Below are 27,296 nucleotides of genomic sequence, written 5' to 3'. Positions count from 1 at the left end.
TTACCTTCAAATTTGTATGGAACTACAAGGGGCCCTGAATAGCAAAAAACAATAATGGAAAAAGAAAAACAAAGTAAGAGGAATCACATTTCCCAATCTCAGAGCTTTTTTACAAAGCTACAGTAATCAAAATAGTGTGGTACTGGCAAAAAGATATGTCAACCAATGGAACAGAATCGAGTCCACAAATACCTTACAAGTATGGCCACTTGATTTTCAATGGGACTACAAAGAACATTCAGTGGAAACGAACAAATAGCTGGGACAACTGGCTATCTAAATACAAACAAATGAAGCTGGACCCCTATCTCACTGTAAATTAAAAGATTAACTCAAAATAGATCAACGACCTAAACATAAGAGCTTAAACTATAAACTCTTAGAAGAAACCACAGGGTAAATGGCCACAACTTGAATTTAGCAACAGATTCTTAACAGCTGACATCAAAAGCACAAAGCAACAAAAAGAATAAATTGGACTTCATAAAAATTAAACACTGTTGGGGAAAAAAAAAAAAAATTAAACATTGTTGGGGACTTCCCTGGTGGTCCAATGACTAAGAATCTGGATCCCCAATGCAGGGGTCCAGGTTCAACCCCTGGTCAGGGAACTAGATCCCACTTCCTAAAACTAAGAGTTTGCATACTGCAAGTAAGACCCAGCACAGCCAAATAAAATAACAAATAAATATTTTTTAAAAACTACACACTTTTGTGAATCAAAGGACATTGTCAAGAATGTGAAAGACAACATGCAGAACTGGAGAAAGTATCTACAAACCACATTATTTAATAATGATCTTGTTGTTGCTGCTGTTTAGTCCCTAAGTCATGCCTGACTCTCCTGTGACCCCATCGATGGTAGCCTGCCAGGTTCTTCTGCACATGGGATTTTCCAGACAAGAATACTGGAGTGGGTTGCCATTTCCTTCTCCGGGGCATCTTCCCCACCCAGGGATCGAATCCACATCTCCTGTAATAGGAGGTGGATTCCTTACTACTGAGCCACCTGGGAAGCCGAATGATCTAGTAACCAGAATACATAAAGAACTCTTTGACTCAACAATGTGAAAACAACCCAGTTTAAAACTGGGTAAAGGACTCAAATGGGCTTCCCTTGTGGCTCAGCTGCTAAGAATACGCCTGCAATGCAGGAGACCTGGATTTGATCCCTGGGTTGAGACGATCCTCTGCAGAAGGGAAAGGCTACCCACTCCAGTATTCTGGCCTGGAGAATTCCATAGACTGTATAGCGGCATAGGGCTGCAAAGAGTCAGACACGACTGAGCGACTTTCACTTTCACAAAGGACTCAAATAGACCCTTTTCCAAAGAAGATACATGAATGGCCAACAAACGCATGAAAAGTGTTCAGCATCATGGTCATCAAGGGAACGTAGAACAAATAATATCAGATCCTAGTTCACACTCACTGGGATGACTTTAAAACACAAAAAACAGGTATTGATGAGGATGCAGAGAAATATGACCCCTTGTACATTGTTGGTGAGAATGTAAAATGGTTCAGCTGTTGTGTAAAACACCTTGGCAGATCTTGAAAAAGTATACACTATACACCTTTTAGGATGGCCAAAATCCAGAACAACGACACCACCAAATTCTGACAAGATGTGGAGTAACACCAGAACTCTCTCATTTCTGACAGGAATCAAAATGGTACAGCCACTATGGAGGACAGTTTGGCAGCTTTTTACGAAACTAAACGTACTCATACCATATGACCCAGCAATGGCACTCCTTGGTATCTGCCCAAAGAAGATGAAAACCATCTGCACACAGATGTTTATAACAGCTTTATTTATAATGCCTAAGCTTGGAAGCAACCAAGATGCCCTTCAGTAGGTGAATGGATAAGTAAACTGATACAAAGACATATTATTCAGTGTGACCCCCTGGACACCAGGCTTCCCTGTCCTTCACTATCTAGTCAACCAGTAATCTACTTTCTGTCCCTATAGATTTGCCAATTCTAGACATTCCTAAGAAATAGAATCATACGTAGTCTTTTGTGACTGGCTTCTTTGTGTGTGTGTGTGTGACTGGCTTCTTTTATTCAGCATGTTTTCAGGGAATTTTATTTTAATTATAAAGTGTGTACCATGTATTAAGACGTAAGGAAAAAATATAGAGACTATTAAAGGACCACTTATGAAAATAATACAGTTAATGAATGCAATGGCAGATGAAGAAACAAAACATCCAACTAAGGTAAATCATTTATAAAATATAAACCAACAGATGTGTAAATGAAACCATTTTAAGATGCAGTAGAAATAAGCAAATCAGGGTAAAACAAATACGTTAGGAAAATATTTTACAAAACAAACTGCTGTTGGGACTTCCCTGGCAGTCCAGTGGTTGGCAGGCCACCCGGCACTGCAGGGGACACAGATTCGATTCCTGTTCCAGGAGAATCCCACATGCCCTGGGGTAGCCGGGACCGTGGGCCACAACTACTGGGCCTGCCCTCTAAACTACTGAGGCCTGCAATGCCCTAGGCCCAAGTTCTGCATCAAGAGAAGCCACCGTCAACAGATGCCAGCGCACTGCTACTAGAGAGTAGGCCCTGCTCACCCCAACTATAATACAAAAAGCCCTCACACGTCAACAAAGACCCAGAGCAGCCAAAATAAACAAACACATAAAAATTGTTTTAAAAATTGCTGTGAGAGAGAACATTTCCCTAACCAAGGTTTAGGAAAAGCAATCACAGGTTTAGTTAAAAGAAGAAAAAGGGAGAGCAAAGAATCATTGTCTTTGAGTATAAAATCTCCTCCAATCAGTGTTTCTCAAAACGTGGTCCATGGACTATTTGCAACAAAATCAACGAAGAACTTGTTTTTAAAAAATCAGCTTTTTAGTCTGTGCCCCAATCACCAAAGATGGGATGTTGGAAACTATTTTTTATGTTTCCAGATGACTCTCTAAATACTACATACAGTTTGAGAACTAATATCTATTTAACCCAAATTAATGCAAATGATTAAATGTGTGTTAAGAGATAAGAGAATCATGACAATAGCAAAGTGCATGAAAAGGAGGAAGGTGAAAGAGGACAAAGAAAAAAATACTTGAAAAAAAATGTTTACGCATTATGCTACTGAGAAAAAACAAAGTGGTTTGAAAACTATTGTGGATTTAATGTTGGAAAAAAATTCCAAACATGTAAATATACAAGGCATTCTACTAATACATGTGAGGACCACTCAGGATATGAATAGGAAAGCATTCATAAATGTAAGGTAAAGTCACATGGTAGAGAGAGCACACAGTTGATACCCAAATGTTTGCTAATGATGTTAAACTATTTTTATACCAAGTACAGCTATATTCAATTATCTCCATCCATAACCTAGATGGAGGTTATCTAGGTTATCTCCATGATAACCTAGACACAACTTAACTTTTTGTGGTAGTAATCTTTATACGAACACCACCATAAATTGTCAAATATTATGTCAGTACTGACGCACAAGCTCAGGGTCAGGACATTTACTTGCAGACCAGGTTAATCTCTATTTTAACAGTAAGACTTATTTAAAAAAGAACTGACAAAATTAAACTTCTCAAGGCTAAGAGCACTGCATGATAGAACTCAAATTTCCCTGAAAATTACTAAAATATGTATTAAAGGATGGCCTTTACTATTCTAACTATAAGCAAAGATTCCTGAAAATAAAGTATTAAATTCTAACTAATAATTTTACTTCAGTGAGGAAAGTTCACTTTGGCTTAGCAGGGTTAAAGAAAGGAAGTTCACTTTTATAACTCTCAAAGACACTCACTAACAGAATACAAAATTTGCCCACTTTCACCATAAAAGGCAAAATCCCATTATAAACTCATAAACCTAATTAAAAATGCTAAATTCTAAAGTCTCTTTGACTCACTTACTGAGATTAAGCCTTATTATGCATTTGGAAACCCAGTAATATTCCATCAAATATTAAGAAGCAGATGTTTCAACATTTCCAGACATGGCTCTTGCACATCTTTTAAATGAAACAAACTATATTGAGGGAATGAAGTAGCTAAGGCATGCAAATAAATTACATGGCAGGTTATGTTGCTTTCACAGGAGATTTTTATTTATTATCAATATTTGGCTTGATACATGAAGGTCTAGAAGCATCTAAAAGTTCTTGTTGACACTTTCTCATTTCACGGCTTGTGTTTCAAAAGTCAGAAACCCCAGAATTGAGTAAAGCCTGAAAGCTGGTTAAGATATAGATGTGTGGATTTAGGACCTCACATTTCTTCCCCCAAAGCAATCAACCAATATTTATCATTAAGTCCCAACTCCCTAAACATCTCACATGTTCAATGTGGCCTCTTACACAAGTCCAGTGCAACCTACCCACACATACGTACACACACACACACACACACACACAACAGTCTCCAAATCACCCACACTGGCACAACAGCCTCTCAACATTCACTTGGTTGCTAATCAAGAGCCATTCTTCTTGATACTGTCCATAATCTTTTTCCATTTCTACCACAATACTCACCACTCAAAAAAGAAACAAGTTCCTTTTCTCTAACCGCGGAGAGCTTCTCTAACTCAACACACCTCTTTTCCTCCCCCGTTATTCTCTATCCTGCCTTTGTTACTCAGAAGGTGCAGGGTCTGGGAAAATCTCACTCACCTCATGCTATAGGCACCAGCACCCAGTTCCTGGCCGATCCCGGATAGACTAGCATCAAAGTCCTGCACCAGCCCGGATTCAATCACCTCATCGGCCAGAGGCAGCTTCAGAGCCCAGGCCATTCTGGCTCCTTCCTTGCCCCAGGAGACAGTTTCTTGTACAAAGGCGAGTAGCGTGATTCTACCCAACCGGGGCAAGACTGCAAGACTGTAGAAAACTCCAAACCAAGATCTCCCACGCAGCACCCACCAAGCCACCCCCAAGCCCCACCCACACTTCCCACACAACTAATCTCCCGTACCCTTGGCTCCTCACTCTCGGCTATCCCGACTTCCAAAATCCCTCCCCCGCACCCAGGTCTCTGGAGCCGCGCGAGGGCCCTTTGGCTTAACTCTTCCAGACTGTCCAGAGGCAACCCTGGACTCCTCGCCCTCTCTTTGGGATCTCCCCTTGAGCTCGCTGTGGTCACTCGGTATTTTGCAAACAGACCCGCAGCAGCGACCCGCTGCCTAGCCGGCACTCCCACGCCGCTTTCGCACCTTTCCCCCGCCCCTTTCCGCTGGAAATCCCCTCCCTCCCGGGAACCACTCTCCCTTTCCCCTCCAGGCCTCGCTTCCGGTCAGTCCCAAGACACTTCCGGTCAATTCTTCTCAATTCCACGGCTCTTAGAACCAAATCCAGGTTTCCACTGAGCCGACTCCCCGCCCTCCGCTGCCCCCCACGGCCTCAAAACATGGATGGAGAAAGCCCAGCACCGGTTTGAAACCCAGACTGGCCAGGCTCCTCCACCGCCCGCCGTCCCAGCGCCAACCAATCATGGCGTCCTCTTCCTTCGCCGGAGCGGCGAGTGTGACGTCACCCTAACATTAGCCAATTAAGAATCGACTCCGCTGACCTTGGCAATGATGATAGGCTAGCGACGCCACGGCTCTCCGCCTCCTGAGATGGACTGGGCGACCTAGGAGAGGACTGGGCGTGCGTCAGGTGGTCGGGTTTAAACGTCTTTCCTAGTTGTTCCCGGGCTTCTGGCGTCCGCTAAGTAGCTAGTCAAAACCATAAGGCCTGGGTGGAGCTCTGACTCTAGTCTTATTGGACCTACACCCACCCCTGGCTGACTCTTGTTTGTTACCCAAACACTCCTAACAAGTGGTTGTATGCTTCTAAATACTCTCTCCTTAAACTCACCTCTCCTGGGGTCAAGAACCTACTTAAGTTACACTTACCTGGATAGTCTTTTTATCTTCCGAATTCTCCTTTAATGCCTTTCAACAGGAAAGCATGAGATGGGTGAAAGTATTGTGGTTTTTAAAAGGTGGTGATCTAAAAATGAGGATTTGTGCTGGAGTCTGGCTTCGTGACCAGAATAGTAAGTCGTTTGATCTTACCTAGATATAGCTTTTTTATGTTTGAAAAATGGGGATAAAACCATACGTGCTCCACCTTCTTCCACGTGCTCCATCTTCCTCCTTTGAGGTTTAAATAATAATGTCCATTGTTTCTTGAGCATCAACTATATACAAGGAACTTTTTTACATTATCAATAATCCTGAAAGCAATTGTAATTAATTTACAATTCTAAATGTAAGTATTAATGACCTTCATTTTTCCAATAAGGAGAGGAGGCTGAAGCCTTAAATTCGCCAGAACTAAATTGGGGTGCCAATCTCAGAGTGGATTGTAAAATTATGTGATAATTTTATTATAAAGTTATAATTTTCACTACAAGACATTGCCTGTATGAAAGTGTTGGTTCATTACTGTATTCAAGTATTTAATTTGTACAATGTCTTGCGATAGATAGATTCAAGTAGATAGATGCCTTTATCACTAGTGAAGTGAAGTGAAGTCATTCAGTCGTGTCCGACTCTCCGACCCCATGGACTGTAGCCTACCGGGCTCCTCTGTCTATGGGATTTTCCAGGCAAGAGTATGGAGTGGGTTGCCATTTCCTTCTCCAGAGAATCTTCCCGACCCAGGGATCAAACCCAGGTCTCCCGCATTGTAGGCAGACGCTTTACCATCTGAGCCACTAGGGAAGCCCCTTTATCACTAGTATGACCTAAAGAAAAGAGAATATATATTTTTCAGGTTTGTGTTCTAAATATCTCCTAGTATATTTCCTATATTCAATAGGGCTTTTTTTTTTTAATGCTTATTGAATTTAAAAAAGGAAAGATAGAAAGAAAAGAGGTTGAGATGAGGTTGACAGCATGCTTCCAGTTTCAACTAGAGTCTTCTATCTTTGAGGGCTCTGTCTTATCCATCTTCTTACTTTAGTAAGCCTAGCATCCAAGTCTTGGTTCATTCTCAAGACATTTAATATCTCTTCAAGACATTTTTTTTTCTTTCCTTGAGCCAGTTGTATCTCAAAATATATGTGTTTCTGTGTAAAGGAAGGGGTCTTGAACTCAGAGAGGTGTCATAATCAAAATCCTTTATAAACAGGGCTTTATAATTTTGGGGGGCACGTGGCATGTGGTATCTTAGTTTCCCCACCAGGGATGGAACCTGTGTTCTCTGCAGACCTCTTTAGAAATTGTCCTGAAAATTATTCTGTGATTCAGCAACTCCACTCTTCATATATACACTAGAGAACTCTTACACACACACACCAGGAAACTTGTATGAGAATGTTCATGGCAGCACTATTTATAGCAACAAAACAGAACAAATGTCTGCCAACAAGAGAAAGGATGAGTTGGAGTGTAACAGATTATTATACAGCAGTGAACATGAATACAGCTATATGCAAATACAGGAATAAATTAGTCTTAGAATTGTGGGAGAAAGGCAGAAATGCTCATACAGTATAACATCACTTTATAAAGCTCAAAACCCAGCAAAATTAAATGATATATCATTTGGGGGATTATACATACATAGGTGTTCCTTTTAAAAGGAATGAAATGATAAACACAACACACCAGGCTTCCCCATCCATTACCAACTCCCAGAGCCTACTCAAATTCATGTCCATCGCGTCAGTGATGCCATCCAACCATCTCATCCTCTGTTGTCCCCTACTCCTCCAGCCTTCAATCTTTCCCTGCATCAGGGTCTTTTCCAGTGAGTCAGTTCTTCACATCAGGTGGCCAAATTATTCGAGTTTCAGCTTCACCATCAGTCCTTCCAGTGAATATTCAGGACTGATCTCCTTTAGGATAGACTGGTTGGATCTCCTTGCAGTCCAAGGGACTCTCAAGAGTCTCTCCAACACCACAGTTCAAAAGTATCAATTCTTCAGTGCTCAGCTTTATTTCTACTAATAAATGGTCACATCTAAGATGGAGAAGGAAATGGCAACCCACTCCAGTACTCTTGCTTGGAAAATCCCATGGACGGAGGAGCCTGGTCGGCTACAGTCCATGGGGTCGCAAAGAGTCCGACATGACTGAGTGACTTCACTTCATTCACTTCATACTTTATCACAGGAGATGGAAATGGCAACCCACTCCAGCATTCTTGCCTGGAGAATCCCATGGGCAGAGGAGCCTGGCAGGCTGTGGTCCATGGGGTTGCAGAGAGTCGGACATGACTGAAGTGACTGAGCAGGAGCACATCTAAGGAAAGGCAATGAGTGGGCTAGGGGAGGAACTCAAAAGTAGCTTTAACCCATGGTAGTAGTTTATACAAGTTGAATGGTAACTCCATGGGTTATTGTTTCATCATTATTTTTCATAACTTACCAAAAAATGTATTCCTGAATATGTAACAAATATTACATAAATTAGCATCTGAGCCAGGAACTACAGTCCGAGTCCCTAATTCTCTTAGCCGGCCTTTGCCTACAGTGATGCCTCCCTGCTGGTGGTACAGTCCTGGGAACTGTACAGATACAGAGCAAATAATAGCTAATAATAATGACAGACTACTATTTACTGAGCCTTTGCTAGGTACCAAGCCCTGACTAGATGCTTTGTGTAGGTTATCTCATTTCATCCTCCCAACATCACCCCTGTAAGGAAGGTACTACTTTTAGATTCATTTCATAGATAAGGAAACTGAGGCTTAGAAAAACTAATTGACTTGTCCAGAATCACCCAGTGGTAAAGTCTGACTGACTAACCTTACACTCTGGGCATCTAACCATGGTGCCACACCCCTATGGATAGTTATAACCTTTAAAAAAATTAACTTTCCATCCTTTCTTCCTTTCAGAGATGAAGTTTGAATCTGTGGAGAGGAGAATATCGAATTTTCAAAAACTTGTTTCCAGGAAGGAACGTTGGATGAAGTATGATTTATCAACAGTAAAATAGCTCAAAGGGAACAGATTGAAGCATAAAACAAAGAGGAACCTCCCTGGTGGTTCAGTGGATGAGAATCCGCCTGCCTATGCAGGGGCATGGGTTCAATCCCTGGTCTGGGAAGATTCCACATGACATGGAGCAACTAAGCCTGTGCTCCACAACTACCAAGCCAGCGCTCTTGGGCCCTCAAGCTCCAACTACTGAAGCCTGTATGCCTAGATCCTGTCCTCCAGAACAAGAGAAGCCACTATAATGTGAAGCCTGTGCACTGCAAAGAAAAGTAGCCCCCACTCGCCATAACTAGAGAAAGCCTGGCACAGCAACGAAGACCCAGTGCAGCCAAATAAATAAATAAAAATCCCGCATGCCTAAATAAATAAATATTAAAATAAAACAAGAGATATTTACTTTAATATCTGGAAGAAAACCATATTAGATATTTGGAAGACATAGCCATATCCAGAAATCCCATGGAGCCCTGTCCTCTGGGAAATACTTAGAAAAAAGAAATACATATATTTCTTGGAAAGGTTTGAGGTTAAGTTTTAATTCTGAACCAAAACAAAGACTGCACAAAGGTCCTCCTTGCCATTCTAAAACAGAGGTGAAATGAAAAGTGAGTCCTAAAGCTTGGCCCCTCCATTTCAGCTAGAGTACAGATTAGCATTGAGCTAGTTGGTCCTTGAGCCCAGTTCCACCTGAGGGGAGAAGACATCAGACAGTGTTTACCCCTGGAATTCTGTGACTTTCAGAAAGTGAAATAAATTGAAAGTCTCTCAGTCGTGTCCAACTCTTTGTGATTCATGGACTACACAGTCCATGGAATTCTCCAGGCCAGAAAACTGGAGTGGGTAAGCCTTTCCTTTCTCCACAGGGGTCTTCCCAACCCAGGGATCAAACCCAGGTCTCCTGCATTGCAGGTGGATTCTTTACCACCTGAGTCACGTTTCAGGGGTAAACACTTTTACCCCAGGGAGTGGACTTTCCCCATTTTCTCCTTCTCCAATGTAACTATTCATGAAGTTGGAATGCCAGGCCTGGAAACAGGAATTCCAGGGGCAGTCCTGGGAGCTTTGCCTCCAAGAAAAGATCATCAGGTGTTCCCCTGGATATCCAGCAGCATCCAACAAGAAATCAAAATTTTGTGCCCATAACAAAAATCATGGTTCCTATTAGGCCATTACTCATAATAAATTTGAGTAATTAACCAGAACATCTGTGGCCCAGAGCTCCAAATTCAGTATTCTGAACCATTGGGCCCATTGTAAAGGGTTCATTTCCCTAGACTAGGTCCTGAAACTAAACACTGTTTAGATGGAACACAGCAAGACCTACCCTAGAGGGTGGAAACGTGGAAATCCTACCCAAAAGATTGGGATAGATAGCACTCCCCAGGTCCCATCCTGTATGGGACAAAGTTAACCACACAGGCTTTAGAGACAGCACATCTTGATTTAAGGCCTAGTTCTGTTGCTCACAAACAAAGCAACCCTTAGTAGATGCCTCATATTCTCTGCGCCTCAATTCCTTGTCTGTGTTAGTTGCTTAGTCGTGTCTGACTCTGTGACCCCATGGACTGTAGCTCGCCAGGCTCCTCTGTCCATGGAATTCTCCAGGCAAGAATACTGGAGTGGGTTGCCATTTCCTTCTCCAGGGGATCCTCCCGACCCAGGAATCCAACACAGGTCTCCCACACTGCAGGCAAATTCTTTACGATCTGAGCCACCAGGGGTCAGAAGCTTGAGGGCTCAAGCTCTCTGGAGGATCCGTACCTATCCATCCCCTGGGCTTCCTTTCTCATTCATTTAAAAGTCAGTCACTGTTGCTGAGGTCCCAAGTCAATTACCAGGCATTTTCCTCCAGGTACAGGAAGAGATCATTATCCAGGCTGGCCCTTTCAGGAACTATCTAGTTTTAACTCTTCATGTCTTCCTACATTCCATACGAAGAAACTTTGAGTCCCAGTCTGGCTTCTTTGATGGACCCTGCAGTTGAGAGAAAAGGCATCTGAAGTGAACAGAGCCCTTTAATCTGATGCCATCTTTAGGTAGATAATGTCAGAATTGAGTTGAATTTTTGGATACACTGCTAGTATCTGAGAATTGCTTGCTGATGTGGGGAAGCCTACACACACACACACACACACACACACACACACACACACACACGGGGTCAGGAACCCAGAGGAACATCTGGAACTCGACAGTAGAAACTGCAGTCCCTCCACACACCCACCCCTCTTCCTTTAAAGCCTTCTGGGGCCAGTTGCCAGGAAATACCCCCAACTGGTCTGAGCCAGAGATAACAGCTTCCGCTGATGCTTCTGCCAGGAGTTGTTGGGAGATGCATGTCTGCATTCAGGGCCAGTCGCTGCCCAGATTCCATTCACTCCCATGAGTCACAGTCTAAACCTTGTAGTGCTACTACCGAAGCCTCTGAACCTGCTTTCTCCCAGTAGCTTGAAGTCAGGGACTCAGCTCTTAGGATTTCCTTGAAAAAGTGGGTAGAAAATGCATTCAGTCATCTGTCTTCTATTTATCAAGCACCTGTTTTGTGCCCTTGGCCTGCGTCCTGAGTAACAGCCTAGTGTAGACAGTCAGTATTAGGATCGTGAGATCTATGCAGACAAGTGCTGGTTTCTGTGTCATTTTGGCCTCATTATCTCAAAGTCCTGTAAAGTGCCTCTGATCCCCAAACCTAACATCAGTATCTTAGACATCTCTTGTCCTTTGGGTGGGGAAGGGATGGTAAAGCATGATTTAGAACCCAACACAGTGCCTGACTCAGGAATTCTGGTTGGGTGGAATCAAAGGTGATGCCTTGTTCTCACCAGTTTAGATTATGTAGCCCAGACCTCATCAATACCAAGAAGATGGGGCAGGGGGATGGGGGGAGGGAGAGTTGCAGGGAGGTATGGTATGAACCCTACTCCTAGGAGGGAGACCCTTTTTACAGCCATACTTTCCCAGTTCTGAACTTGTGGGGGGGGCCTGCTCATAATATTTGTTGGCCTGGGAAACAGTACAAAGGAAGATCCTCTTCAGTTCAGTTCAGTTCAGTCCCTCAGTTGTGTCCGACTCTTTGCGACCCCATGAATCGCAGCACGCCAGGCCTCCCTGCCCATCACCAACTCCCAGAGTTTACTCAAACTCATGCCCATCGAGTTGGTGATGCCATCCAGCCATCCCATCCTTTGTCATCCCCTCCTCCTCCCGCCCCCAATCCTTCCCAGCATCAGGGTCTTTTCCAATGAGTCAACTCTTCGCATCAGGTGGCCAAAGTACTGGAGTTTCAGCTTCAGCATCAGTCCTTCCAATGAACACTCAGGACTGATCTCCTTTAGGATAGACTGGTTGGATCTCCTTGCAGTCCAAGGGACTCTCAAGAGTCTTCTCCAACACCACAGTTCAAAAGCATCAATTTTTCAGCGCTCAGCTTTCTTCACAGTCCAACTCTCACATCCATACATGACCACTGGAAAAATCATAGCCTTGACCAGATGGACCTTTGTTGGCAAAGTAATGTCTCTGCTTTTTAATATGCTGTCTAGGTTGGTCATAACTTTCCTTCCAAGGAGTAAGCGTCTCTTAATTTCATGGCTGCAGTCACTATCTGCAGTCTTACCATATCTAAATATTTATAAAGCATGTGGGTGCATGCTAAGTTGCTTCAGTCAGGTCTGATTCTGTGTGACCCTATGGAATGTAGCCTGCCGGGCTCTCTGTCCACAGGATTCTTCAGGCATGAATACTGGAGTGGGTTGCCATACCCTTCTCCAGGAAAAGCATAAATCAACCTACTTGTGACTATTCTAGCCTCTCATCATGATAAGCATAACTTCATAATGACCCAGAAGGCCAGGTTTGAATTTGGACTTCTAGGATTCCCTGAAGTTCTATGCTAGAATGTGCCTCAGTCCTGGCCCCCAGCCTGCCTCCTCTTAACCCCCTCACAGCTCCACCTCATGCCATAAAGGGCTTTGTGCATATGTAGAGGCATCCAGCCTGCACAGCCAAGCTCTATCCACCCAGCTTTCTGACAAACAGCTGCCCCCTTGGTAGGAAATTCTGGGGTCCTAGGTATCAGGGGTGATCTGGAAAGAAAAAGGTCACATCCCCTTGACCCTGTACCCCGTAGGGAGATCATGGCAGGGAAGTAGGAGTCCAGGGCACTGATCCTCCTCCTCTTGCAATGGGATTTTCCAGGCCACAAGCTCTGCCAGCAAAGGCAGCTCATCCTCTGGTCTCTGACCCTGATTTTCTTACATCACTCTGAGAGGTAAAAGAGAAACAAGCAGACCAGTACAAAAGAAAAAATACTGTTTATTCCACACAACTACACCAAGTGCTTGCCCCTCCCCCCATTCTCCCCCACCCCCCACCTCACTCCAGCTCTCAGCAGACTTTGTCCATGTCTGGGAACAGTTAGAACCTCGGTGTCAGAGCCTGGCCTGTGAGACAGGAAGGGAATCTAGGCATAGGAAGGTGATTGGATTTCCAAGGACACACAAAAAAGCCAGGGCCTCTCATTCCAAATTCAAACAGGTTCTTTAATTCACTTGGCTGAGTTCTCTCCCTGAACCCCACTTGGATAAAATGCCATGATTAGTGCAGGGTCAAAGGCCCCAGCCGATTCATTAAGCCACAGAACATTTTGGTCTTTGAAACAAAAACAAAACCACATGCAAACACTGAAGCTTTTTCTGCCCTTTCGCCTGCCTTTCCATGGCAAAGGAGCCACTGAGCTCTGGCTGGTAACCAGAAAGGCGCTTTTAAAACAAAATCAGTATCAACTCCCTTCAGAGTCTGATGCTGCTCGTAACAAGGATATAAACAAAACAAAACCCCACCTCAGGGCCATAGCTGCTTCCAGGGGGCCCTATGGTGGGGCAGTAAGAGCAGAGATCAGGTTGGTGAGCTCTGCTGTGTGCGTACTTCAGAGACACCCCATAGCCCCTGCCTGGGGAATTCAGCTTGCAAACACTCTGGCCCCCCTCCCCCCGGGCTTGTTTCTCTGAAAGACCAACCCATCATTCCAGCAGAAGAAAAGTTTTCGTTCTAGCCCAGCCTTGAGAAGACAGATTTAGATGCGGGAGGAGCTAAGAAAGCATGTCCAGGCCTAATTTAGAGCAGTTTTTTCCTGCCGTGACACAGGACAGATGGTGTCCTCCTGCATATCCACTGCCATGGACACGCCCTGGATCACATGCTACTCCTGTATGCACCAGGCATGACCCACTTGTCTCTCCCAAGAAAGAAAGCATATCTGAATGCACAGGCTTGAGGGTAAAAACCTGTATCTCTCTAATTTATTGAACTGTAAGTCACTGAATCCTTCACAAACTCTGGTACTTGATTCTCACTGAAAACTTGTTTACCACCTCTCTCAAGTACCCCTCTCAAGTGAGCCTGTCACCTCATTGAGTCGGGTGGATAACCTTGAACTTGAGCGTGCAGCCTTATCCTTGGAGACGTATTCTCTGCTGGGAGGCTGCGGCAAGCGAGGTGCCCACCTGCTTCCTCATCCCCCACCACACGTGAGCAAGTCTGGTTGGTCAGAATGCAGTGGTGTGGAGTGTGTGTGCGTGTATGTGGCAATTTGACACACAACTGCCCTCTCACTGGCAGGGCCACCAAGAAGATGGCCGGTGGCCCTGAGAGGCCTGGGATGCACCAGCTTCAGGTAGGAAAGGAAACCCAGTCTGCCAGAGGAAGCAAGGCTGGGCTCTGCACCAGTGTCCCAAGGAAGTGGTAACATGCCCTCACGTGGCAGTCACTTCTTCAGGGTTTATCGTGTGAGGGGTATTGGAGGGCAGCTGCTAGAGACCAGGTTCTGTAAGGACAGGAGCTGTGAAAGGTGGGGGCGCCTGACCCCTGTGACTTGTGTGTGACCTTTAAGTTTAGTCTACATAGCAGGTCTGGGCGCCTCTAGCAAACCTCCCAGTGCCCTCCTGATCTCCCCAAGTCACATACTGAGTTCCAGGGGACACCCAGCTGCAGGGAGGCTGGGAAACTCACTGAACATCTTGCATGAGATGCCAAGCTCCAGTGTACCACAGACACCCTCTCTGAAGGCATAACCCAGCCTGCTCTAGGGGTGTTCTTAACTCAGAAGCACTCTAGGGGGCTTGTTCACACAAACACATGGTCTAAGACTCTGGACAAAATTAGATTTCTCCTCTGGTATCCAAGACTGCAAGTTACAAAGGAAATTAGTTAAGTCACCTTCCACAAAGGACCTTCCCAGGCTGCTGTCAGCTCTTTATGGATGTGGGCTTTTCCCAGGACCTTTCTGTCTGGTGTCGTTTCACTTGCTGCTTCTGAGAAGAACCCAGGACTGGGTGGGAGGTGAGTGTGAGGGCAAGAGAGACTTAGCATTCCTTTCCTCATTTTTTTTTTTTCCCTCGAGTCCCTGCTTATCTGGGCAGGGGGATTTTCCAGGCTGCAAGTTCTCTTAACCACATCATTCTGATGCGGAGATGGACATGGTCAGAGATCAGATTAAAATCTGGGAGAGATACTGTATTTATCAAGTTCCCAATCTGCTGGCTTAGCTGGTAAAGAATCCGTCTGCAGTGCAGGAGACCTGGGTTTGATCCCTGGGTTGGGGAGATCCCTTGAAGAAGGGAAAGGCTACCCACTCCAGTATTCTGGTCTGGAGAATCCCACAGACTATACAGTCCATGGGTCGCAAAGAGTTGGATACAAATGAGTGACTTTCACTTCACAACCTGCTATAGACCCAGGTCAATTCCAGGACAGCTAGAGTTCACTGCTGATTTCTTCCGACATGATGTATAAAAGAAAGAATTCTGCTTTAGTGCAATTTTCCCTACATAGGAGCCAAGGAGAGATGGGAGTGATCATGTGTTCTGGCCCCAGGTCTGTGGAAACCTTCTGACCTTGAGGTCGAGGCCTACATGGAATCTGACTTTCTGAGCTGCACATCACATCACACTTTTCAGAACAAGATCTCTTGGATTTTGTCGGGGGACAGTGTGACTGCAGGCAGAGGGCAGGTAGGTGAGGCTGTGGTTCCACTGGATGAGCCGCTGTACCTGCCACGCTCACACAGAGGAACAGAGAAGAGACAATGGAGAGAGTGCCATCAAACACAAGAGCTAATGGCCAGTGGTCCTAGAGGCTACTACAGCCCCGTCCCAAAGATGGGGAGCCTCTGGTTCCCAGCCAGAATTCACCCTTCAAAAACCCACATCAGCAAAGTGCTTCTTTAAGTGACACGACAAATCCCCTCCTTCGGCATGACCAGCCCCAAACCTGGAGGTCTCAGGTGGGGCCCACTGCCCTCCCTGGGATGCGGATGACACGGGGAAGAGGAGGGAGGCAGCTGACACATAGGTGCACGATGGAGTCTCACAACCCAGGACAAACACAGCCACGGGCAGCAGAATGAGAGATGCCGCAGGGTGGCAGCCGGAGCCGGATGCCCAAGGGAGGTACAAAGTGCTGGGACGCAGGGCTGGGGCTGAGCCCTAAGGGATCTGAAAGACGTTCAGCTTGCTGGTGTTCTTGAGTGTCTGGCGCCGGTTGCAGAACCAGACCCGCACAACCTCCCGGTCATAGTTGAGCTCCTTTGCAATCTCGGTGATCTCCTGGCCTGTGGGCAGTGGGTTCTTCTCGAAGTAGGCATTGAGAGCCTCTATGGCCTGGGGGGTGAAGGAGGTGCGGCGCTTACGTTTCTTGGAGGGCTCGCCTCCCACAAACTCCATCAGGTTCTGCTGACCTTCCTGGTTCCGGAGTTCAGCTTCATGTAGCCACTTCTCCAGCACCGGCTTCAGCTTCTGGGCGCTCTTGGGCGTGATGTCCAGCTTCTCAAACCTGTGGGTGACCCAGGTCCAGGAAGGGACAGGGACAGTGTCTTATTCCCCACCCCGGGCGTGTGCTGGCCGCAGGGGGCTGCTCCTCCTGTCCCCTTACAACCCTCACTAAGACCCCCTGGCTTGGCCCAGCCCAGACTCCTCAGAGTGTCCTGTCTCCCAGGTCACAACAGGGAGACCATTCCCATGGCCTCAGTTTACAGTGCAATGATAACAGGGCAGCTGCTTTATGAACACCATTCCAAAACGTTCACACCCAAATGGGTGAGGTCCTTTGAGGAATCATGTTGAGAGGCCTCCAAAGATGGCAAATAGATGTCCTAAGTGCTGTCTTCCTCCAACTGCAGCATCACTAAGTCAGAATACTCTTTCTGGCTGAGCCCAGATGAGAGTACAGAATTCCCAACATGACACTGTAGCATAATAATCACTCTAGTCTAATATATAGAGTTGGCAAGCAGATGAAACCTTTTGGCCATCCCTAAGCCATGTGCTTTTTCGAAAAAAAAATGGCTTAGGTTAGGGATGTGCTTTTTATCTTTCTTTTCACCATTTAAAAAAATTGAAATAGTTGATTTACACTTTACAATCAATTATAATACAGGCACCAGAACCTGCACACAGAAAAGTCAGTTACATCACTTCAGAATCATGTCTCATAAGAGGGGGAGGTGGAAGCATGATAGAGGTGATAGTGGGTTATAGTTGAGAACCAAGCCAGAACCGAAGTTCCCACTCTTGTGATTAATTTCATAAGCTGTACCCCTGTCCCTCTAGGATTCCTAACTGGATTAGGATCTTGGATTCCTCCTAAACAGACAATACAAATGCTCAGGATTAGAGGATAAACTTCAGAGGGCCCCAGAAAGACTCTGACTACTGCAGGTGTTCATGTCTAAGTGCCAGATACCTGAGCTCCTGTGAGTGTCCTGACCTTGTTCAGGCAGTCTTACTCACCGGCAGATGGCTGACTGGCTGTAGGCTGGGCCTTCCGTTGCAGTCAGAGCCTGACCCACCTGGGTCTGTGTGAGGCCCAGGGATAGCCGCCGGATCTTAAAGTTCTTGGCAAACTCCCGGATCTCTTCTAAATTGATCCCGTCCTCATCCAGACTGGGGGTATGTGGCTCTAGGCCAGAGGAAGGGGGCAGGAGTGAGCGTGTAAGACGGACAATCATCTGCTTACCCAGCCCGTTGGCCTAGCCTGGTGAGTAGTGAGGGATCAGGACATTTGACAAAAGGCCTGTGTACCCTTAAGACCCTCATCATTCCTGCCCCCAAGACAAATAAGACTTGGGAGCAATGGGCCAGGACCAAGGTGTCTGGAGATAGAGGTCTATTTTAAGTTCTTCCAGCTCTAACTGTTGACCATCTCTAATTCTCCCCAGGCTGGCCCCACGCACACCTGTTAGCTCTCCACATTCTTCAAATACTGGTGAGAGACCATAGGAGAGACAGCCAATGGTTTGGCTTCTCAGAGAAGCAGCCAGACAGCCCGCTAAGCAGCCTCCACCATGGTCATGCACAGAATCCAGCTCCGTAGAATGAGAATAAGAAAGTCAGTTCCTGGCAATGGGCCTCTGCTCTTCCCTTTTGGACTCCCGAAAGTTTACTAAGGGGAGGATCATCTAATGTGGTCAGGGTGTCTGAATAAATGCCTCACCCCTTCGCCATACCCTTCCCTTGGAGCCACTTACTGGACACCAGCTGGCTGACCGTCGGGGTCTCTGAGCAGGTGATGGGGATGGGAGCAGAGGCAGCAGGCTTGGCCGCTGGGGCTGGGCTGGCGATGACCACGGCCGGCTGGGGCATGGCTGGTGTGGGCTGGATGGGCTGCACCTGTGAGAAGAAGAGCCAACAAACCCCCACTGCCCGCCTGCCTGGCTAGCAGGGTGAAGTCTCTGGGCAGTCCAGAGGCAGGGCAAAAGCGGGCATGGAATCCTCCCTCACCCAGCACACTTTTACCTGTGCCCCATCAGAAGGCAAGATTGGAAGCTATGTATTAGCACGCACCCAGTGATGATGACCTCCAGAATAAGCACAGGATGTGCCCCACCGAGCCGGGGCCTTGTAGGTGTCTGTGACCCAGGCAGGTCAGAGGCTCAGAAAGGTTCCACCTACTTGGTTAAAGCTCCAAGTATCCACCCTTGAGATAACTGCTCTCAAGTCTCTGCCCTCAAAGGAGAAACCTAAATCTGATCCTAGAGCCACCACACCCCAAATATCCATTAACGCGTGTGAGCATGTATGCTAAGTCGCTTCAGTCGTTTCTGAATCTGTGCAACCATATAGACTGTAGCCCACCAGGCTCCTCTGTCCATGGGACACTCCAGGCAAGAATACTGGAGTGGCTTGCCATGCCCTCCTCCAGGGGATCTTCCCCACCCAGGGACTGAACCAGTGTCCCCTGTGTCTCCTGCATTGCAGGCAGATGCTTTACCTCGGAACCACCGGGAAAATCCCATATCCATTAATAGGTAACTGGCAAATGACTTTTGGGGCCTCACTACAGTAAGACACTGTACCATGAAAAAGAATATCTCTTACTAACTGCCATGGAAAGACCTCTGAGTCACAGTTCTAAGTGAAAGAAAAAAAAAAGTAAGGTGAAAAAGAATTTTTATGGAATAATCCCTTAAAAAAAAAATACGAATCTCCAAGAAAAAAAATTCTGGAGTCATATAAAGCATAGTATCAACAGAAGTCATCTCTGGAAGTGGAGTTAGAAGGGATTTTTACTTTTTGACATCATACATAATGTTGGAATTTTAATAAACAGCTTATATCATGTTTACAATCAGGATAAACTATAAATATATGAAGTCAGTATCTGAAGTATGACTTTTTTTTAAGCTTCCTGAAAGTGCAGATTTCTCTAGGATGGGCCTTGTTCCCTGAATTCTGCCTCCTGGTAGCTTAAAGTCATTCCCTCATCATCCCCAGGGCCTTGTTTGGAGCTCCTTGTCTCTGGCTAGAATTCTTTAAGCTGTCTCCTAATAGCTGAGGGCAAAAGAATTGATGTCTTTGAATTGTGGTGCTGGAGAAGACTCTTGAAGTCCCCTGGACAGCAAGGAGATCAAACCAGTCAAGCTTAAAGGAAATTGACCCTGAATATTCACTGGAAGGACTGACGCTGGAGCTGAAGCCCTGATATTTTGGCTCCCTAATGCGAAGGGCCGACTCACTGGAAAAGACCCTGATGCTGGGAAGGATTGAGGGCAGAAGGAGAAGGGGGCGACAGAGGATGAGATGGTTGGATGACATCACCAACTCAATGGACATGAGTTTGAGCAAACTCTGGGAGATGGTGAAGGACAGGGAAGCCTGGCGTGCTGCAGGCCATGGGGTTGCAAAGAGTCAGACCCGACTGAGTGACTGAACAACAACAACAAATAGGACTCAAGTCTCACCACAGTCCAATTCTCGGCTCCACCTGGAGAGCAAAGGGAATTTTTAAAATACACATATAACTAGCCACTTCCCTGCTAAGAACTCTCCGGTGACTCCCCGTTACCTAATGTTAGTGATAACAATAAAAGCACCATTTTTTACACATTTTACACACATTTCACTTTGTGTACCAACTTTCTGTGTAATATATCCTTTAACATTCATAACTTAAGTTGGTACTCTTATCATTCCCATTCTACAGATGCTGCTGCTGCTAAGTCGCTTCAGTCGTGTCCAACTCTGTGTGACCCCATAGACGGCAGGCCACCAGGCTCCCCCGTCCATGGGATTTTCCAGGCGAGAGTACTGGAGTGTGTTGCCATTGACTTCTCCTTCTATAGATGAGGCTGAGGTTATTCAATGAAGTTGGGAAGCAGCATATCACATTTGAGAACCACAAGCCTCAACATCACCTAGGAACTTGTTAGAGATGTGACTCCTTCAGCCCCACTCCAGACCTACTGTATGAGACTCCAAGGTGGGGCCTGGAAATCTGCATCCTAGCCAGCCCTCCAGGTGTTCTTCGGCACACTCAAGTTTGAGAACCCCTGCTCTGGCACACTCTATTGCCTGCAGTTCTGTGGAAGTAGAAAAATCTCTCATCCAACCCATCCCTTTAGATTAGTTCAGTGTCGTACTCTGTGAAGCCTTGTCAAACTCCTCAGTCAGCAGACTGAGTTCCTAAAGCACCTTATCCTGCCCCTATCAGAGCCTTTGCCACACTGACTTTAATTGTCTGTGATGCTGGGCTACCTAAGGCAAGGAAGGGCATCTTATTCATCTCTGTATCTTCAGCACTAGAATACAGTAGGCACTCAAAAACCACTCTTGAATGAACACGTGAGTGAATAATCGATGCCACAGTGCAGAGTGGAGGAGGGGTGGAGGGATGAAGGGGTGAAGAGGCGGCGGGTGCAGAATGAACCTCCCAGGGCCTTTCCAGCAGTTTGTTCACCCTGGAGTTGATTGAGTCCCAATTAACTTTTTTTTTTTTTTTTTGGCCTCACCCTGCAGCATGTGGAATCTTAGTTCTCCTACCAAGGATCGAACCTGTGTCCCCTGAATTGGAAGTACAGAGTCTTAAGCACTGAACCACTAGGGAAGTCCCAAGGCCCAGTTTACTTTGACTACCCTTCCCTGGCCTTCTCAGAGTGGCACTGGCCTCTGAGGGCACATATACACATGTTTGGTGTGTGGGGGGACGAGGTCGGGGTGGTGGTGGTGTTTTTCCGGGCAGAGCACATGTGAACTGAAGGGACCTTCTACCTTGCACCTCCCTCCACTTTGGGGAGGTGTCCTGCTTTCCCAGGGACTTTGGAAAATAATGTTGTCCTACCCACCCTCTGGAGGGAGGCCGCTCATGCCTGACAGCACTGCCTGCCACCCTCCCCCAACCCAGCCCTTGTACCTCACTCTTAGCAGGGGACTCAGGAGTGCTTGGCTTCCGGACAGCCACAGGAGGAGGCAGGGGGCTGCTGGCCAGGGTCGCGATCACCTGGCCCTGGGCGTTCAACAACAGCTGGGGGGTCACAGCCTGGACCTGCAGGCTTTGGGCCGGTGCTGGGGCCGCCACGCTAGCCGAGTTCACTACCCAAGGAAGTGTTCCAATAACCTGGGAGGAAACACAGGGACCCCACGTGTGAGGGCAGCGTCCAGCTCCACCCCCAACCCAAATCCCCACACTGGCAGGAAGGGACTTAGACAAGTCATCTAACCCTTCTAGGCCTTAAGTGTCCTCAAAGTAAAGTGAAGGATTCACACCCTAGGGGCTGCTTCTCTATTCTCCAGAGCCTTGAGGGAGCAGGAGTGGGTCTACACATGAAGCCCTGCTCTGCCACACTTTAACTAGCTTAATTTCTCCAAACCTTAGTCTTCTCCCCTGTAAAATGGGAACAAAAATCTCCACCCAACAGGTTGTACTCAGAATGAAGTGGGATAATGTACGAGAAAGCACCTAGCACAGAACCTGGCCACAAAGCAAGGGCTGCCTAAATGAAAACCCCCAACTAGAGTGAGCACCCAAACCAGGGTTGGGGTGGGGGCTCTGCCCCCGCCTGGCCTCAGTGTCAGCAGAGAGCAGTCACACAGGCAATAATGAACAGCAGCGTCTCACCCTGGTTGAGTTTCTATGACCCAATCCTCCCACGCATGTGCCCTCCCCCAGAGCCAGCATCTCCATGGTCCCCACCCCTCCGCCTGGCTTTGACCACTTGCCTGACCCTGAGCGTTGGTGAGAATCTGACTGCTGATCCCCGGCATGCTGGGAATGGCGTTGGCAATGACCGGAGTTGTGGTGAGGGAGCCCAGGATCTGGGTCTGTCCCCCGAGGGAGGCAGCACTGATCTGTGGGTGGAGGAAGAGCCTTGCTCAGAGGCAACGGGTGAGAAAGAGCCCAAGGCAGAGGGACGAGGGCTGAGGGTATTGGGACAGGGGTGGGGGGTAACCGATGCTGGGCAGATACGAGTGTGGGCTGCAAGCCCAAGTCCACCAACTGAATGGTACCCAGGGCCAGGGGCTGCAGGAGGTAAGCAGGGAAGGGCGGGGCCGCAGTCATGGAGGAGTAACTGGCTAATCTTTCAGGCCAGCCCTGGGAGAGTAGAAGGGCCAGGCTGGAGGGGCTGATGGGACTCTAGCCACATCTAACTAGAGGCCATCTATTCATGCCTAACAGCTCTACTACCAAGCCAGGAGCCACGCTGGATAGACACTGGCATGGGGCCGTGAGCCTCTAGCGCCACTTTAGCAGCAGCTCACAAGTTTGCAATCCCCAGACATCATCCCACCCTACAAGGCTGGTCCACGGTCCAGGTTCTGGAAGGTTGGGCCAGCCCTCTTGGCAGAGGTTGTTTGCTCTTGGCTGGGATGCATGGGCTGACAGCTGCCTTGGAAGGAGCCCATCTCTGCCGAAGTGTTGGAAAAGAGCCGCATTCAAGGGGCTGGTCCTCCACCTCCATACTCCCCCGTGGCAAGGGTCAGGTTCACCCTTGACCAGAGATCCGGTCCATCCCTGGTGAGCCTTGGGTGAGGGCAGCAGCTTACGATTCCCGGGCTGAATGCGAAGCCTGCAGGCTGAACGGTGATCTGTGTGGGGGTGTCCACAGACTTGGGGGTGGGGGCAGTGGCGGTGGCAGCAGTGGGCTGCGGTAGAATGGCCGGTGTGGTCTGCAGCAGTGGCTGGGGCTGGAACAGCGTCTGGGGCTGGGCCGGTGGTCGGGGCTGGGCGGGCGAGGAGGCCTGGGCCGGTGGGGCGGCTTGTACAGGTGCCGGGAGAGCGGTGTTCAGCACAGCAGCTGCTATGAAGCAAGGCAGAGACAGAGGCACTCAAATGCCTAGCCGCAGGCCAGAGCAGCTCCAATCCCAAGGGATCTGGTACAAGAACGAGACGGGGGTCGGGGCACTGGGGTGGGGGCACAGGCTGCTGTTATTCCCTTGATCCTTGCAGGGGTGGCACATGCCAACATCTCTCATCCCCCCTCCCTAGGGCCTGGAGATGTGTAGGTTCAGAACCAGAAGTGGAATCTTCTTGCAGTCCTTCTCAGGAGGCTGGTCACAGGGTGAGGTCTGGCGTGGTGGGGAGGGCAGTCCAGACAGCTGGAGGAAGACAGGCCTGCTGGGCCAGCGTGGTGTCGTGGCCTAGAGTCCTGAGGTGGTGCAGCAGCTCTCTGGCTGGGGGCCTGGGACACCAGATCCAGACTCCAGGGCTCTTGCCCTGGGAGGGCCGCGGGTTCAGAGTCCAACATGGCAAACACACGAGCAGGGAAGGTAGTGGAAGGTGGCGGGGGCCTGGTGCAGTCCTGGGGAGAGTTGCCGTTACCTTGGAGACCAGCTAAAGGTGGCTTGAAAATTCCCCCCGTGGGAGAAGCAGCGGTCAGTCCTGGGAGGGCAGCCACGGTTGCGGTAGGAATTGTCCACACGGCCAGCCCCTGTTGACCAGCCACTTGACCTGCAATACTGATGGGGATAAGAAGAGGTTGAGTAACTGCCCCTGCTGGAACCATAACTCCTGTCAGAACTGTGGCTAAGTTTTCCTGAGTCAAGACCTGCAAAAGCAAACAAGATTTCAAAAAAGAAAAGAAAAAATAAAAAATCAACGTCAACAGCGCAAACGCTGGGTCGACCCAGCTGAGCACACACAAAGCATTCTGAGGGGAGGCGGGGAAGGCTGCATAAGGGCAGGGAAGAGATGAGCCCGAACTGGAGGCCCATCCCTGAGGAGGGACCTGGACTGGACGATCCCATCTTTGGAGAAGCAGCCCACATCAGGGGCAGGGCCCAGCCCTGCCCCAGGATCAGAAAGGGTCACAGGTCTCTCCCACTGTGGTCGGCTGCCTCCCAAGCCTTCCCTGGGTTTTTGCCCACGGGACCATTGCTTTGTGACCAGGAAGCAGGGGTAGGGGCTGGTGGAACTGAATCGTCAAGGCCCACAGAGGCCTCTGGAAAGCTATGATGGAAGACACTCCTGATGGACACCTTGGATATGTGTGTGCAGTGAAAGATGTCACAGGGTGCTCAGTCTGCCTGGAGGCCCCTGGAGCAGCTTCTCGCTGTGCTGGGGCTGCCCTCTGCTCTAAATGAGGAACCATTAACTCTTCCAGGCACCCCCTAGAGGGGCTGACAAGGGTATTCACTCAATTAATCATTAGATGACTTGAAGGAGTTACTGTACTCTTATAATCCTTGCTGGACCCAAGGGGATTACCTGACAAATGCAGATTTACTTTTCCCAGGGGGCCTGATCTGGGACAGGGGAAAGGCCAGGGGTCCCTAGTAGGAGATTCCCTCCCTCAAGCCACAGCCCCTTCTCTGTTCTGCCTTATGAAGTTCCCAGACCCCATGGCCAGCCCATGTTGGCTATCCCTTGCCTTTCTCTTGCCCACTGCCCTCTGTCTAGCTCCCTGGGGTAGCCCTTACCTGGGGGGCAGTTTGTACAGCCAGTGGCGTCAGGGTCTGTGATGCCTGAGGCTGGCATGGAGCTTGGCTGAAGGTGGCAACGGCAGGGGCAGGGCTCAAAGGCATCCCCGGAAGCGACTTCACTTCATGCAGCATTGGGAGAGAGAGGGACAAGGAGTGAACCTGGAGTGAGTGGGACAACTCTCAGTGCCACCTTGCGTTTCTGCATAACCCGAGGCTGATCTCTGGTCTTCCCTGGCCCAAAGAAGGAGTTTCCCCAAAGTTACTGGTAGTGAGTTTGGGAGGCTGGAGAGCCCTGTGCCAGACCTGGAAGGTAGACCACCCTTGTCCCACATGTGGATGACAAAAATGCAGACCCAGGCACAGCTGCGTATCAGCCTCTCGTCTCCTGGCTTGGTAGGATGCTAGGACCTATCACATAACCAGCAGTAGAAATGAACATGTGTCAGGGAGAGGAGCCAGAATCAATGGGATTGATTGGCTCATCCAGCAACTGGATCAACAGTCACTCTACCTCCAAGCTACTTTGGGGATGCAGTGCTGGCTCAGGGAAGGGGTAGGATTTCTGCAAGGTGAAGCCTAGGAAGTGACATGTCATGGCCACACTCAGGATCCCAGGGGCTCTCCAGGCCAGATAACTTTTCTCTGCCATTCCCTGAGGTCTGAAGTCTGATGAGCAGCTTTTAGGAGGTTCTAAAGGAGCTTCCCATAAATTGTAGCTTTTCAACCAAGTGAGAGCTTTCTCTCACTACCTGGAGTTAGTTAGGTAGGGACGCCTACCAGAAAAACTCTTCAAAGTCACATAACAATATGGAGAAGGGTTATTTAATATATAGTGAGACATTACAGGGAGTCTAGTTGTTGGGTGTCAGACCAGATGAGTGGCTTCTTAATGGTGGCTGGGCATAGGTTTCCAGATCCTATTCTAGGCCAACTGAGTCAGAATGTCCAAGAGTGGAGGCTGGCAACCTCACATCTCTCTTTTTTCTTTTAAGCTCCCTTGTGATATACCACACAGACAAAATGGGAACCACTGAACTAGAGAACCTTCCAAGCCTGCATTCCCAGCTCCTGTTTTAATCTGGGAAGGCACCAACCTAAGCCAGGACGATTAACAGTATACAATTTAAAAATCCAGATTGCTTCAAGGATGAAAGAGACAAGCAACCACAAAAACCATATAAAAATACCAAAGAAAACCAAACAGCAGATTTATGTCCACTGTGAAGGGAAATATATTTCTAACTGTTGAATAAAAATCAGAGATGAGGATAATCTGAACCTCTGAGAATTTAAAAAATATTTCACTTGACAAAGTGTCATGAAACCGGGACTTCCCTGGTGATCCAGTGGTTAAGTCTGCCTTGCAATGCAGAGGACGTGGGTTTAATCCCTGGTTGGGAACCTAAGATTCCAAGTGTTGTGGAGCAACTAAGCCCGGGCACTGCAATTACTAAACATGTCTGCCGTAACTAGAGAGTCCAAGCGCCACAGTGAAGGACCAACAAAGATCCAATGTCCTGCACCTGAGATCCGACACAACCAAATAAATAAATAAAAACAAGCAACAATACCAGCTGTTGTTTATTTTTTTAAAACTGTGATGAAACCTATAAAGGAAACTGAGGAAATGGAAATGTAACAAGCATGAGTGATGAAAGCTTACCATCTGAAGAAATAAGTCATTTCATTAGGATACATTTCCAGATTTTTTTTGCTTCCTGCTAGATTGCTTTTCAGGAAGATTGAACCAATTTGTGGAACCATCAACAATGTACCTGTTTCTCCACAGCACCACCCAGTTTAGATTTTATCATGATTTCTTTTTCTGGCTTCAGAGGCATAGATGGTACCTCTTGGCTGACTACTTTTCCTCTCATTGATAGCAAGGTTTTGTGTGTTTTTCCATGTAATGATTTCCTACTGTGTAAACAATTCATTTCTCTTCAAAAGGAATTTTAGTGGACTACACCTCCAAGAAAAATAGAATTAAAGGGCCATTCAAACCAGCTGTTTATGACAATGAAAAAACCAGGGAGTTTGATAATAGCCAAAGCCAAAATCAGTGAGTGAATCTGTTAATAAAGGACACAGAATATGAAATAATATGGTGGAAGGTGTCATACTAGTTAGCCTGCCCTCAGGGGCCACACCTATAAAAATATGTATGTGTGACGAG

General features: G+C 47.5%; 2 protein-coding genes and 2 long non-coding RNA genes across 18 annotated transcripts in view; 2 read left to right on the top strand and 2 right to left on the bottom strand.

The window, feature by feature from the left end:
• Positions 1–4,980, bottom strand: part of TFCP2 (transcription factor CP2) — a 49,783-nt gene extending 44,803 nt beyond the window's left edge. For all 4 annotated transcript variants that reach the window (XM_020892988.2, XM_020892994.2, XM_020892987.2 and 1 more), the window contains exon 1: positions 4,673–4,980. In XM_020892988.2, coding sequence (XP_020748647.2) covers positions 4,673–4,794 — 122 coding nt within the window. In that variant the 5' untranslated portion in view covers positions 4,795–4,980. The remainder of the gene's footprint in view (positions 1–4,672) is intronic.
• A 585-nt stretch (positions 4,981–5,565) lies between these two features.
• LOC110136932 (uncharacterized) lies at positions 5,566–9,335 on the top strand. The gene is made up of 3 exons (XR_002313782.2): positions 5,566–5,656; positions 5,945–6,038; positions 8,831–9,335. It is a non-coding gene; the product is annotated as an uncharacterized lncRNA (long non-coding RNA).
• Positions 9,336–13,450: 4,115 nt separating this feature from the next.
• Positions 13,451–27,296, bottom strand: part of POU6F1 (POU class 6 homeobox 1) — a 27,898-nt gene continuing 14,052 nt past the window's right edge. For 8 of the 11 annotated variants that reach the window (XM_070454406.1, XM_070454405.1, XM_070454407.1 and 5 more), the window contains 8 exons: positions 25,118–25,239; positions 24,021–24,246; positions 23,246–23,499; positions 22,421–22,549; positions 21,615–21,818; positions 18,454–18,595; positions 17,717–17,885; positions 13,451–16,760 (listed from right to left, as the gene is read on the bottom strand). In XM_070454406.1, the coding sequence (XP_070310507.1) occupies positions 16,415–16,760; positions 17,717–17,885; positions 18,454–18,595; positions 21,615–21,818; positions 22,421–22,549; positions 23,246–23,499; positions 24,021–24,246; positions 25,118–25,239 (1,592 nt within the window). In that variant the 3' untranslated portion in view covers positions 13,451–16,414. Of the gene's footprint in view, positions 16,761–17,716; positions 17,886–18,453; positions 18,596–21,614; positions 21,819–22,420; positions 22,550–23,245; positions 23,500–24,020; positions 24,247–25,117; positions 25,280–27,296 lie in introns of all 11 variants that reach the window. The other 3 variants (XM_070454413.1, XM_070454414.1, XM_070454412.1) reach the window with 3 other exon arrangements.
• Positions 22,693–27,166, top strand: LOC110136930 (uncharacterized). 2 transcript variants are annotated; one of them, XR_002313780.2, is made up of 3 exons: positions 22,693–23,216; positions 23,688–23,760; positions 26,113–27,166. It is a non-coding gene; the product is annotated as an uncharacterized lncRNA (long non-coding RNA). The 2 variants fall into 2 exon arrangements; XR_011483245.1 differs by lacking the exon at positions 26,113–27,166 and having other exon boundaries at positions 23,688–24,303.

This window comes from Odocoileus virginianus, chromosome 24, assembly GCF_023699985.2.
Source record: "Odocoileus virginianus isolate 20LAN1187 ecotype Illinois chromosome 24, Ovbor_1.2, whole genome shotgun sequence".
Classification (NCBI taxonomy): domain Eukaryota; kingdom Metazoa; phylum Chordata; class Mammalia; order Artiodactyla; family Cervidae; genus Odocoileus; species Odocoileus virginianus.
This window is presented reverse-complemented; position numbering and strand designations above follow the sequence as displayed.